The 13,671-nt window shown below is 52.1% G+C and overlaps 1 protein-coding gene across 5 annotated transcripts in view; it reads left to right on the plus strand.

The window, feature by feature from the left end:
* The window catches only part of Zdhhc18 (zinc finger DHHC-type palmitoyltransferase 18), a 33,989-nt gene extending 20,782 nt beyond the window's left edge, over positions 1 to 13,207 (plus strand). The window contains exons 3-10 of one of the 5 annotated variants that reach the window (XM_057784875.1): positions 1,977 to 2,126; positions 3,371 to 3,508; positions 3,619 to 3,667; positions 4,679 to 4,781; positions 7,880 to 7,992; positions 9,566 to 9,665; positions 11,800 to 11,877; positions 12,417 to 13,204. In XM_057784875.1, coding sequence (XP_057640858.1) covers positions 1,977 to 2,126; positions 3,371 to 3,508; positions 3,619 to 3,667; positions 4,679 to 4,781; positions 7,880 to 7,992; positions 9,566 to 9,665; positions 11,800 to 11,841 — 695 coding nt within the window. In that variant the 3' untranslated portion in view covers positions 11,842 to 11,877; positions 12,417 to 13,204. Of the gene's footprint in view, positions 1 to 1,976; positions 2,127 to 3,370; positions 3,509 to 3,618; positions 3,668 to 4,678; positions 4,782 to 7,879; positions 7,993 to 9,565; positions 11,780 to 11,799; positions 11,878 to 12,416 lie in introns of those variants that run through there. The other 4 variants (XM_057784877.1, XM_057784873.1, XM_057784874.1 and 1 more) reach the window with 4 other exon arrangements.
* The last annotated feature ends 464 nt before the right edge of the window (positions 13,208 to 13,671 follow it).

Here is a 13,671-nt window from a genome sequence, read left to right on the forward strand (position 1 = left end):
GTTTTGAAACCTGGGTTCAAATCCTGGCTTTTCTGTGTCCTAGGCAAGTCCGTTAACGTGTTGAGCAAGTCTTAGCTGTAGGTAGGGATGCTGAGAGAAGTCTTTAAAGCATGCAGTTGGGGAGAAGGAGCTGTGTCTGCCTGAGTTCAAGACCAGATTAAACTCTGAAATAATACCCTGTCTCAAGAGATAAACAACAGGGCAAAGTGAATGTCTCGCTTGGTAGAGTGCTTGCCCAGCATGCATAAAACCGGGTTCAGTTCCCAGCACCCCATAGAACCAGATGTGATAGTTACCTGTCTGTAATTCCAACTGTGAGAGGCAAGACGATCAGGATCATCCTCAGCTACATAGTGAGTCAAGGCCAGCCCGGCAACGTGATCCTGTCTCACAAAGAATCAAAATTTATTTACTGTTCTTGTTAGTCCTGTTTTTCATTAGAAAGCTAAGGCTTAGAGTTCAGTTGGCTCAGCCTCCTGGGCCCCAACCCTGCCTTTTCCTGCTTCCCGTTCTAAAGAGGAAATCTTAAGGTGCTTAATTGCATTTTAAACACATGTGGTTAGGGTTATAGTAAGAGGCCCTTTGGTGGTTGGAACTGTGAGATCGGAATCCATGTGCCTCACCGGGCATGCCAGGCTCCTGGGCTAGTGCTTAGTGCATTGGTAAGCATGCAGGCACTAGTCTCTGGAGGTAAGCAGCCAAACAGGAAACTGTGGGGCAGACCCTGTGTCCAGGAGCCGGTTGATAAGGGTTCCCAGGCTGAACACACTTGAACTCAGTATCCATAGCAAAACAATAGGTAACTGGGCTCCAGTACCCTGGGAGGCGGATGCAAGAGGATATCTATGAGTTCAAGGGCAAACTGGCCTACCTAGTGAATTCCGGAGCTAGGGAAACATGGTGAGACCCTATCTTTTTGTTTTTGGTTCTTTGAGACAGGGTTTCAGTAGCCCTGACCATCCTGGAACTTTTTCTGTAGACCAGGGTGGCCTTGAACTCACTGATCTGCCTGCCTCTGCCTCCCAAGTGCTGGGATTAAAGGGGTGCACCACCACATCAGCCGGGCGGCATACTGTTTTGATCTGGACCCTGAGATGTGAGTTCAGCAGATAGGACATGTAGGGTTTGCGACTTTGGGTAAACGTGTTATTCCTTCCATTAAACAACAAGAAAAGAAAAAGGTTGATGCAACAGGTGTTTCTTTGTTACCTCCTCCTGCTTGCAGTGTGGTCAGTAAACATCTTTTTCTAAACAAAAAGAAAGAGGAGGAGGGAAAGAAACATTGTAGTCTAGGCTGCCCTTGAGTGCACTTTTCCAGTTTGAGGCACAACTACCACCCCAGCTCTGACATTCTGTTGACGTTGTTATTGTTTTGATTACATTTTTACTTATTTGTTAATATTTTGTTTTTAATTATGTATGAGGGGAGGGAAGTGTGGCTGCCAAGAGAGAGCAGAATTACAGGTGGGTATGAGCCACCTGGCATGGGTGCTGGGGACAGAACTCAGTTCCTCTGGAAGAGCGGGAAGCACTCTTAACCATGGAGCCCTCTCTCCAGCTCTTCTCTATAAGTGACATTGACTTTGGTGAGTGGTCAGGCCGGTGGATTATAGACGTCCGTCCAGTTCCCTCTCGGGCATTTATGTCGTTCCTTTAACCGTGCCGCCCTCGTGTAGGAAAGTCGGGTCTGGACTCACTTAGATGCACACGGCCTCCCTAAACCTTCCTAGGAGCTCTGTCCCTGGTGGCCTTGCTCAGGGTGAAGGCCAGCAGATGTGTGTGCAGCTGTGTGAGATTCGAGCACAGTCCCAGGCCTGAGTGAGTGTAGGTCTGTAAGCAGTTCCTAACGTTTGTCCCTGCATTGGTGCGTTGTCCCCGACTCTCAGTTCCTGACCACATCCTCTGTGGCATGGCTCCCCAATGGCAAAGGCCATGGCCGATTTGGGCATCCCCGTTTTCTCTCTTCCCACCCTCAGACAACACAGGCAGCTCCACATACCGACCGCCCCCTCGGACCCGGGAGGTGATGATCAACGGGCAGATGGTGAAGCTGAAATACTGCTTCACCTGCAAGATGTTCCGGCCACCCAGAACCTCGCACTGCAGTGTCTGCGACAACTGTGTGGGTGAGTGGGGGCCTCGAGGACCCTGAAAGACTTAAGTTTTGGATGCAGGAAGTCACATGTGGGGGCAAGACAGGCAGCATCTGAAATACTTAGGGGTGAGCCAGAAGGCTGCCTTTCCCAGACTGGCGGTGACATCTCTTGACCCAGGGTTGGTATATCCTGTCCCCCTAATCCCTAAGTAATTCTGCAGACAGAGACCTTGTCTCCCGGCTTCAGGCCACTCCTCAGTGAGTCCCTGATCCAGAAGCCTGGAGCAGTTAACACTGAAGGCAGGGGATGATCTAATTGAGAAAGAAGGCAGGGAGGGTGAGAATCTGGAGGAGTGAGGTGGAGAGCCTGGACCACAACTGGAAGGTGGCTCTTGCCCACTTTCTTCTGCCTGGTTTGTGCCCTCACCCTCCTCCTTGGAAGCTCTACAGCTTGGTGAAGAGCCATGAAGGCCCCTTGGGAGGGTGTCATAAGGGAGAGTCTGTATGACACCCAAGTGAGCTGAGCCATGGTGACAGTGCACAGTTCCCAGAGCAGTGACTTCATCTTGCCAGCTCAGCACTCCCTGAAGAGGGGAGCTGGGACAGCAGGCAGGGAAGTGGGTGACTCAGGGGGTGTTATTCATCCCTGCCAGTCTGCCCCACCCACCTCCTTAGAGGGCACCAGCCTTGGCATAAGGCCTGCAACGGGCATATGACCCAAATTCCCACAGGGACTTTCCTCACCAGCCTGGGTGTGACTCCCACCCCCAGGGACTTAGTCCTGGTATGAGCTCAGTCCCTTGCCCTGACCTCTGGTGCCAGCTCTCCATGAGTTACCTAGCGGCCCAGCCCTCTCTGGGCCTCAGGCCTGAGCTGTTGGCATGTAGGTAGTATTAGGCCATGGTCTGTGAGACTTTGAAGCAGGCACTCTGTGGGATCCTGGAGATCTCAAGGGTCTATGAGCAAAGCTGTATAAAAGAGTGCTAACAGAGCAGGTGACAAGGCCCCCTGCCTAGTTTGAGGTCACAGGAGACATTTTAAGGGAGTGGCTTTTTAGTTGACATCAGAAGGAGTTACTATGGAGCTAAAAGAATAGACAGGGAGTGCGTCAGGCAGTGGGTGGGAGCTGATGATCAAGGGCTAGAAGCCGGGTGTGTCCACGGGAGGGCAGGAGTCAGCTGGTGTTGAGGGGTGAGGGGATGGGAGAGCACCAGACTGGGGGAGGGCTACCACCATTGCTGGTTGGAGACCCACACTGACTCCTTCCCTTTCTAGAACGGTTTGACCATCACTGCCCCTGGGTGGGCAACTGTGTCGGGAGACGGAACTACCGCTTCTTTTATGCGTTCATCCTCTCCCTCTCCTTCCTGACAGCCTTCATCTTCGCCTGCGTGGTCACCCACCTGACTCTGCGTGAGTGGGGGGACAACAAGGGGTGGAGGAGGACTGGCCAGTGAGCTCAGCCCTAGCAATGGGCTGTGGTCACCACCCCCTGAGCTGTGTCTCTGTCTCTTCCTTCCTAGGTTCTCAAGAAAGCAACTTCCTCTCCACTCTGAAAGAGACACCAGCAAGATATCTTTTGCCAGTTGTCACCCTGGGTGGGAATTGAGGCCTCTTCGTGGGGCGGGTCTCCAGAGTGTGACGGTGGGGCCGTGTTTGTTCTCTGGAATCCACTCTACCAGTTACTCTGTTAGTACCTGCACTAGAGCTGACTTTAAATGGGTTGTCACGGGGAGGGGCTGCGCACACAACCTCAGGACACTGTCCCTGCTTACAAAGGCCTGGCAAAGAGTGGGTTTCTTTTCTTTCTTTTTATGTGTATCATTTTTGCCTATATACATATCTGTGTGAGGGTGTCAGGAGTTAGAGACAGTTGGGAGCTGCCATGTGGGTGCTGGGAATTGAACCTGGGTCCTCTGGAAGAGCAGTCAGTGCATCCAACTACTAAACCATCGCTCTAAGCCCAGGAGTGTATTTCTTAATTAAATCTTTGTTTATTTTATCTTGCCTAGAGGCAGTGGGAGCATGCCACAGCACACAATAGAGATGGGGACAACTTGACACTCAAGCTCAGGTCATCAGGTTTGGTGACAAGTGCCTTTACCCACTCAGTCATGCCACCAGCCTGCATGTTCCTTAGGAGGGCAAGCTCCATGGACTACGTCATGGCTAAGATCCTGTGGCTACAATTCCCTATGCCAGCTGGGCAGTGGTGGCGCACGCCTTTAATCCCGCACTCGGGAGGCAGAGACAGGATGATCTCTGTGAGATCGAGGCCAGCCTGGTCTACAGAGCAAGTTCCAGGACAGCCACCAAAGCTACAGAGAAACCCTGTCTCGAAAAATGAAAATAATATAAAATAAAACAAAACAAAAGAATTCCCCATGCCATCCCTAGCCCAGATCCTGATTTGCTCCTCAGGACTCCCGCCTGTTTCTGGGGTGCAGGAGGTGATCTGCCAATGATGGCTGGACACCTGCCACTGTGGGGATATAGCTCCAGGGAAGGGTGGGCAAGAACGTGAGCACAGGCTCGCAGGGTCGCCACCCTCCCCCGCATGGCATGTGTCCTTGACAGTTCCACTGTGCTGGAGTTGGTCATCTGCTTCTTCTCCATCTGGTCCATCCTGGGCCTCTCAGGGTTCCACACTTACCTCGTCGCCTCCAACCTAACAACTAACGAAGACGTGAGTAAAGCTGGGGGGCTGGGGAGCCTGGCTGTGTCTCTTGATGCATTGTATCCTGCTTGTGACAGAACTGGGGTCCGTACTCCCGTGCCTGCATGGTTGAGAGATGTGGCCTTTGGTCATAATTCTGGGAAAGGGCCAGTCCAGGATTGATGCCCGGAAGTCACAACCCCGACTTTGCATCTACCACACCGCACCTGTAGGCAGCAGAGTTCTGACTGGGGTTCCAGAAGTCTGTGCACTGAGAGGCATTGTTAGAACAGAATGGCAGTGTGGCCCTGTTGCCCTCCCAGCTTGTAAGCCACTGTCAGCCAGCATTATTTGAGCACCCACTGTCCCCAGTCCAGACATGACCTTCCCTCACTGTCCTCCAGCCCTGAAAAAGAAAATGGTACTGTTAATGTTTCCAGGGTTGCTGTGCAACATTGATCGGAGGCCCCACCATCCAAAAGAAAATGGATCCACTTCAGACGAGGCATGGTGGGCAGGCCTGTAATCCTGGCACTTTTTTTTTTTTTTTTTTTTGGTTTTTCGAGACAGGGTTTCTCTGTAGCTTTAGAGCCTGTCCTGGAACTCCCTTTGTAGACCAGGCTGGCCTCGAACTCACAGAGATCCACCTGCCTCTGCCTCCCGAGTGCTGGGATTAAAGGCGTGCGCCACCACCGCCCGGCTCCTGGCACTTTTTTGAGGCTAGTTTAGACTGTGTGGGGAGACACTGACTTGGCAAAATAAAAGGGGGGTTGGGAAGAGAAAGAAAAGGAGCTTAGTCTGGTGGCATAAGCCCGTAATCCCAGCTGCTCTAGAGACCAGGACAGGGATTGAAAATTCAAGGTGAGAATGGACAGTCTGTGTCAGACAAAAAGTAAAAAGAGAACAGGGATGTAGTTCAGTGGAAGAACACTTGTGTAGCATGGGCAATGCCCTGCCTTCAATCTCAGTATCCAGAGATGGAGGAGGGACTGGAGGCTTGGTGGTTAAGAGCACTGGCTGCTCTTCTGAGGACCCAGGTGTGTAACCTTGCTGTAACTAGTCCTAGGTAATCTGGTGCCCTCTGCTGGCCTCCTCCAGCACTGCACACATGTGATGCACATGCATAAAGGCAAGACACCCATACACATAGAATACATAATAAACGGAAGAATGAGAAGGAAGCCACCTCCAGGAGCTTCAGTGTTATCCCAGCACTTGAAAGGTGGAGACAGGAAGATGAGGAATTCAGGGTCACCCATGGCTACATAGAAATTTGGAGACTGGGGCTGGAGAGATGGCTCAGTGGTTAAGAACATTGACTGCTCTTCCAGAGGTCCCAGGTTCAATTCCCAGCACCCACATGGCAGCTCACAACTGTCTGTGACTCCAGGTCTAGTGGACTCAATACGCTCACACAGATATACATGCAGGCAAAATACCAAAATGCACATAAAATAAATAAGTTGTTTATTAAAAAGAAAGGAGGGGGCTGGAGAGATGGCTCAGTGGTTAAGAGCACTGACTGCTCTTCCAAAGGTCTTGAGTTCAATTCCCAGCAACCACATGGTGGCTCACAACCATCTGTAATGAGATTTGGCGCCTTCCTCTGGTGTGTGGGCATATATGGAGGCAGAATGTTGTATACATAATAACTAAATAAATCTTTAAAAAAAAAAAAAAGGAAGTTGGAGGCTACCTCAGGACACATATGACCAGCCTGGTCTACAAACTAAGTTCCAGGACACAGAGAAACCCTGTCTCAAAAAACCAAACCAAAAAAAAGAAAAAAAAAAAATCCCACAACCTCTCACAGTCTCATTTGAGAAAGCAAAACTGGACACATTGATAAGGGCAGAAAGGGCATCAGCCCCAGCCCACCTCATCACCAGTGGGTTTCCTGAGTGCCGGTTCTGCAGGGTCTTTCTGGAAATTAAACAGAAAGGGGTGCTTGACCCAGCAAGTGTGGAAACTTCTGGGTGACAATTAAATGGGTCTTTCCTGCTAAGCCCCTCAGTAGCGTCAACCAAGGGCTTCCCTAGGCAGAAAGGATGTCCAAGGTCACGTAGTTGAGTGTCAGGGTCAGAGTGGTTCCGCCTGCTTCGTGCCCTCAACCCTGCCCTCCCTCTTAGTTGGTGTCCTAGTTAGCGTCACTGTTGCTGAGATGAAGCACCAAGACCAAAAGCAAGTTGGGGAGGAAGGGTTTGTTTGGCTTCCATCCCCACATCACCATCATCAAAGGGAGTCAGGACAGGAGCTCAGACCGGGAAGGAACCTGGGGGCAGGAGTTGATTCAGACACCAAGGAGTGGTGCTGCTTACTGGCCTGCTCAGCCTACGGCCTGCTTTCTTTTTATTTTTTTGTCTTTATTTTTTGAGACAGGGTTTCTCTGTGTAGCTTTTGGAGCTTGTCCTGGAACTCTCTCTGTAGACCAGGCTGGCCTCGAATTCACAAAGATCTGCCTGCCTCTGTCTCCTAAGTGTTGGGATTAAAGGCGTGCGCCACCACCGCCCAACCAGCCTGATTTCTTACAGAACCCAGGACCACCAGTCCAGGGTTGACTCCATTCACAGTGGACTGCCCCTCCCCCACCGATCACTAATTAATAAAATGTCCTACAGGTTTGCCTATAGGCAAATCTTAGGGAGGCATTTTCTTAATTGAGGTTCCCTCTTTCAGATAAGGCTAGCTTGTATCGAGTTGATGTCAAGCTGTCCAGCACAGGTGGGAAGCCAGGGTAGAGATGTCTACCCAGACAGCCTCCTCTGGAGACTTCCTTTTGCTTGTCCTCTGTGCTAGTTGGAGCCTTCTGGTCTCCGCTAGTGCTGCACCCAGAAGTCCCCAGAACTGGTTTCTTTTCTTTTTTTGGGGGGGGAGGGTTCGGGACAGGGTTTCTCTATAGCTTTGGAGCCTGTTCCAGAACTGGTTTCTAAGTGGGACTCTTACTGGCCTCTGGGTTCCATTTCTAGAAAGTGCAGAAGAAGCCCAGTGGTTGATGCTTTGCATGTATAATCCTCAGCACTGCTAGAGGAAGTGGGGACGGATGGAGGCCGCTTAATCCTCAGCACTGCTAGAGGAAGTGGGGACAGACGGAGGCCTGAGGCCGCTTACCCAGCTTCTTCTCTTTCCAGATCAAAGGGTCTTGGTCCAGCAAGAGGGGCGGTGAGGCCTCTGTCAATCCCTACAGCCATAAAAGTATTGTCACCAACTGCTGTGCTGTGCTCTGTGGCCCCCTACCTCCCAGGTAAGCCAGGACATGTAAGAGAGGTCACAGGGAGGTGGCCCTGAGGCTCGACCCCTCCTGGGAGTTCTGGAGGGTCTGGATCTTAGCAGATCTTTCTCCCTGCACAGACATGGATTCCATTTGCCGTCCTCTATTCTGCTGGATATCTGAGAAATTCTGAGGACGGCTGTTAGTTTTAATCACATTTGCTCCTGTGTAGAATAAAAATAAGTACCACCTGGCATGGTTGGTAGGAGGATTGCTTCATGTTCAAGACCAGCCTGGGATCCACAGTGACACTGTTTCAAAGGAGGAACGTACAAAATAGTAACGATCATGGGGTATTCTGTGTAACCCTACTTCCCAGAGATACCACAGTGACTGTCATGACCACAGTAGGTGACCTGCCTTTCTTCTACAGGGTGAGGTCACCACCACTTTCCTAAGGAACCTTGGTGCTTCAACCCTGCTGACAGCAGGGGGCACCAGAGCTCCAGAACCCGAGTTAATGGCCATGGGTACTGCCGGGACAAGACTTTCCTTACAGATGTGCCCCACCTAGGGAGACAGAACACTAGGCCTCTCAGTGACTCCGAATAGCTGTTCTTTATTACTTTTCTCTCACTTGCAGCCTGGCTTCTTGGCACCCAGACAGCTGAGTCCGCTTGAATTAACAATAAACTTGGGAGGCAGAGGCAGGTCAGAAGTCCTAGATCATCCTCAGCTACATCCTCAAGTAGCAAGGCTACTTGGGATCCTGTCTCAAGAAACAAAAACATTCTGGCATGGTGGCAGAATGCGCCCCCCACACACACACTTTTTTTAAGACAGAGTTTCTCTGTATAGTCCTGGCTGTCTGGAACTTGCCCTGTAGACCAGGCTGACCTCAAACTCTCCAAGATCCGCCTGCCTCTGCCTTCCTAATGCTGGGGTTATTGGTGTGCACCGCCACCCAGGATCACTTGCCTTTTTATTTTATTTTTTTTTTGGTTTTTCAAGACAGGGTTTCTCTGTGGTTTTGGAGCCTGTCCTGGAACTAGCTCTTGTAGACCAGGCTGGTCTCGAACTCACAGAGATCCGCCTGCCTCTGCCTCCCGAGTGCTGGGATTAAAGGCGTGCGCCACCACCACCCAGCCTGCACTTGCCTTTTTAATCTTAACAGAAACAAGCAGATCTCTGAGCAAGAGCAGCCTGGTCTACATGATGAGTTCTAGGACAGTCTACAATCTATAGAGCTAGAGCTACATAGTGAGACAATGCCTAAAAATAGTAATAATAACAAAACCAAACTAATGGATGAATTATCTGGCAAAAGCCAGGTGCACAGAAGGTCTTATTTTAAGTGTATTTACTTGTATGTGGGTGTATGCACCTACAGTGGTGTGCATATGGAAGTCAAGAGTCCTTGGGCTTGAAGGCCAGTCATCATCAGGTTTGGTGGCAAACACTTTCGCCCATTGAACAACTGAATGGAAAGCAGCTTCCGTTTGCCCAGCTTTTCTAGGGCTGGGTCTTTTCTGGGAAGACATTGTCTGTGTTGTCACGCGCCTAGAGCCTTGTCAGAGGCTCATGCCCTGTCCTTATATTTTGGAAGCCTGATCGACCGGCGGGGATTCGTGCAGTCTGACGCTGTGTTGCCCTCACCCATCAGAAGTGATGAGCCAGCCTGTGGGGCCAAGCCAGACGCCAGCATGGTAGGAGGCCACCCCTGAATGTGACTCAGTGCTTGCCACCTGCTACCCGCCCTCCACGCCTGCTGGGACCCTCCCCATACCATCCGAGGGAAGCAGAGCTGCCAAAGACTCAAGTCTTTTCATATTTATTTCCCATCCTGCACAGCGTTCTCTGAACTTCCACGGAGCTGTGCCCTCTTGCTCCTCAAACCCAGGTTCCCACAGTTTGGGCCCTAGGTCCCTGAACTGATCGGTGGCAGGAGAGGAGAGCCACATCCTCTGGAGGCCACCAAGGGAACCGTGCCAAGTCACTGCCTGTGCCCAGGGAGACCCAGTGTGAGTGAGGGTGTGAACTGAGTGGGCAGCCTCCCAGCCGGGGGCATGCTTGGACCCTGGGGAGCCGGGGCTTCTGGAAGCAGGACTGCTGAGCAGCTGGCCTTGAAGCACAGGTAGCAGGCCAGCGCCTGCCTTTGGACTCCTGGTCTGGGGCTCCCGCATTCCCTTTGAGATGTGCAAGGCTATTTTGGTGGTCTTGGGGGGGGGGTGTATATGGAATTGGCCAGTAGGATAGAGCTGGGGTACCAGTAGAGAGCATAGGCAGAGGGTGGGAGGCAGCCTGTATCAGAGGAAGCCAAACCAGCCATCCAGGCCCCAGAACCTCAGCTCCTGTAGAGTCCTGGGCAGCACAGTAGGAATGGGAATGGGGACCCTGCCTTCCCCAGCCCATGGAGACTCTCAAGGATCCTTTCCTGTGCCACCACCCCTCCCCCCAGTCTCTTCCAAGTCAGAGCTAGAGGTGGGTGGGTTAGTGATGCTGGCAATACTTGAAACGGGTTTATTAATGCTGGCTATTTTGCACAATTTTATAGACCTCTTTTTTACATGGCCTTTTTTTAAAAATAGAAGTTAATGTGTTACTGTCTGTGTAGTGCCAAGTCAAGGGCTTTCAGACGGCCAGGTCTTGAATAAATGTTTTACAGCAGATCTAGCTATGAATGTGTGTGTGTGTGTGAGTGTGTGTGCGCGCGTGTGTACAAATACAGCTGACTTCCATATCCCTGGGCTATTCCGTCTCTCTCTTACCCTGTGTTCAGAAGCAGCCTGACATGTAGGGGCTGGGAAGATGATGCATTAATCACAAGAGACCCCTGGGCTCCTGCCCTTCCCTTCTGCCGTAGCCTTCAGACAACCAGTGGCTAGGGACTCTGCCACCCAGCCCCCAGGTCAGGCTCCCAGCTGTAACCTGCCCCAACAGGCTGAGGCTAGGTGTGGTGGGTGGGGTGATGGGTCTGAGGAGTGGGGAGCAGCTGCCATTCTGCAAGCCACACCCCCTCCTTGGCTCTCTGCTCCATATATGCCCCCCCCATGCTAGAGAGTAGGAGACAACACATTTCTGCTAATTAGGGATGAAGGAAGAAGAATAGGCCAGGAGGCTTATGGGTTGGCCAGGACCTCATAGCACATCATCCTGCTGCTGGGATCTGTAGTTTCTAATCAAAATAGAGACTTGTTCTTTTAGGACCCCCACTTTGGCCCTTCAAGTGGACTGAAGCCCTTGGATCATAGCATAGGAAGTCACTCCAACTTCTCTGCCTTGCTCCTAAGGCTATTGGGTCCCAGACAGAGCCGGGAAGTGTGCTAGCTGGGAGAAACAGCTTCAGAGCCCTAGGCCATCCTGCAGTGGCTCTGGGAGGTAGATGAGGGCTGGAGGAGGCTCCCTAACCTGCCTTTTATTTAAGCCAGTATTCATTTGTTCCTGCTTGTAATAAAACTTCGTTTTTAGGAGCTGATTTGCTTTGGTTTGGTTTTTGTTGGCTTTTATTTTGCCGAGTTCCTGGTTTGTAGCATAGCTCTGGATTCTTTCCTGGGAAATGGGAGGCAGGCAGCCGGTGATAGCGGGAACTCTGCAGCAGAGGGACTGTGGCTAACCCACCTTCACCATGTCTGCCTTCTTGTGGCTCAGGAATTGGTACTTCCTGAGCTCTTTCCTGCTAACTTTGCACCCCGATCCCCAGCGATTGCTCAACTAAAGACATGTTTGAGACAGTAGGTCCAAGTTGGAACTTCTTATCCCTGCCCCAATCCAAACCTTCTAGGTAGCCAGAACGGCCAGGCAGATGATAACATAGGTCGACCTCTCTGGTATCTCCTCCAGGAGGACACCTGTCAGGACTTTGCCATCTCCTGCACAGCCTGAGGGGAGCTAACAGGCCTCTCTGCAGAGGGTTAGCTGGTAAGACTTTGTCTCACCTGTCAGCCGGCCCTGCCCAGTCTCCTTACACACCATCTCATCAATGCATGCCTTACTGACTTCACCATCCATCCATCTCTGTCTGGTGTGCGGTGTGGTGTGTGTGCTGGTGGTGGCAGGTCCCCAGGAATCCCCCCAACAGAAGGCTCTTAGTCCTGCCTATTCCCTCCTTGGATTGAGGCTCCCTCAGAGCACCCGTCCTTTCAGAAGAGGAAGGGTGAGACTGGGAAGGTGGCACACCTGCCCTGAGAGGCCTGGCCAGTGCTGTTGGTGGACTGATGTGCAGGGCCCTCAGGTCACTAGCACCTCTGCATCCTGCTCTGTGCCCCCGCCATGCCCCCTCGCCTGCCGCTGTTCCTCTTCTGCTCTGTTGCCTGCTGCCTGAGCTTTGGCCCTTTTCTGGGGGAGAGACAGGTACTGTGGTACCTTTGACCCCACTCGGGGCCCCTGAAGGCTACCTCTTCCATCTGTCTGTCCGCTAACCCTTTCTCTTCTCCTTTGCCATCCTGCGGATCATCCAGTATGCACGGGGGCTGAAGGAGCTTCTGAGGACCGCCACTCTCTGCCTCTCCAGGAGTGGCCTAGGGGGAGCCAGGCACCCTGCGCCTCCACCTGCCTAACCTGTGGCCCGTCTGCTACCATCTGTGCCTACAGGGTCTGTCCCCCAGCCTGTCCTACTTGTGTGCTCTCTAGAGCTCCCCACAGTGGGCGGGTGCTGACCTCCTGGCCCCCGCCCCCAGTCCTTGCTGACCAGAGTGTAGAAAAGCCATACTGCAGCCTCAACACAACACACACTACTGTGACCCTGCCGATCTTCCCCTCTCCTCCTCCCCTCATGCCCCTTCCCCAGATGTGAGGTGTCAAGACTCTTCAGGAATCTTGCCTTACAGCCTCCCCCCAGTCAGCAGAGCCATAGGCAAGCCAAGCAGGTTCCTTCAGGAGCTATCTGGGTGTTGACGCTGCTGAACAGGTTTGGGGACTGTTCTGAGCACAGCGGCTCAGCACTGTTCCCACGCCCCCATCCCTCCAGGAGGATGCGAGGTGTGAGCTTGTGTATCCCTGGCCCCAGGCACCAAGGGCTGGCTACACAACTCCACTTCTTCCAGGGACCCAAAGGGAACTGGGCCAGACCTGGGAAGACTAGCTGCGCCCAGCATGGGGCCGCTCACCTGCTGTCCACTACCTTTTCTAACAGAAATAAAGAGCCCTCTCTTCTTGCTGGAGCCTTGAGTGTGTCTCACCCCTTTCCTTTGGGGCCATGGGTGTGGCCGGCTGTGGATGTGTGAGAATGGCTGTTACCCTCACAGCCCTGGCCAGATAGCGCTGCTCTGGAGACAGGCCCGGAGGGACATGGGGAAAGGAACCTCTTGGCTCGCTCTCTCCAGAAGTCCTTTCCTCCCCAGAGACCTTCAAGGCTTAGCTGAACTTTGAAAAACTTTGCCTAGGGACTGGAGAGATGGCTCAGCGGTTAAGAGCACTGCCTGCTCTTCCAAAGGTGCTGAGTTCAATTCCCAGCAACCACATGGTGGCTCACAACCATCTGTAATGAGGTCTGGTGTCCTCTTCTGGCATGCAGGCATACAAACAGACAGAATATTGTATTCATAATAAATAAATAGTTGTTTAAAAAAAAAAAAAGAAAAAGAAAAACTTTGCCTAGTCCAAAATAGGGGGGTAGGGGGTGTCAAACTCCAGTCTGAGGCTCACATTCCCCAGTTGAGCCCAACCCAAGGTAGGTCCATAGAGCGTCCTTTCTCTCATTCCCTAGATGCTTTT

This window comes from Chionomys nivalis, chromosome 11, assembly GCF_950005125.1.
Source record: "Chionomys nivalis chromosome 11, mChiNiv1.1, whole genome shotgun sequence".
Classification (NCBI taxonomy): Eukaryota; Metazoa; Chordata; class Mammalia; order Rodentia; family Cricetidae; genus Chionomys; species Chionomys nivalis.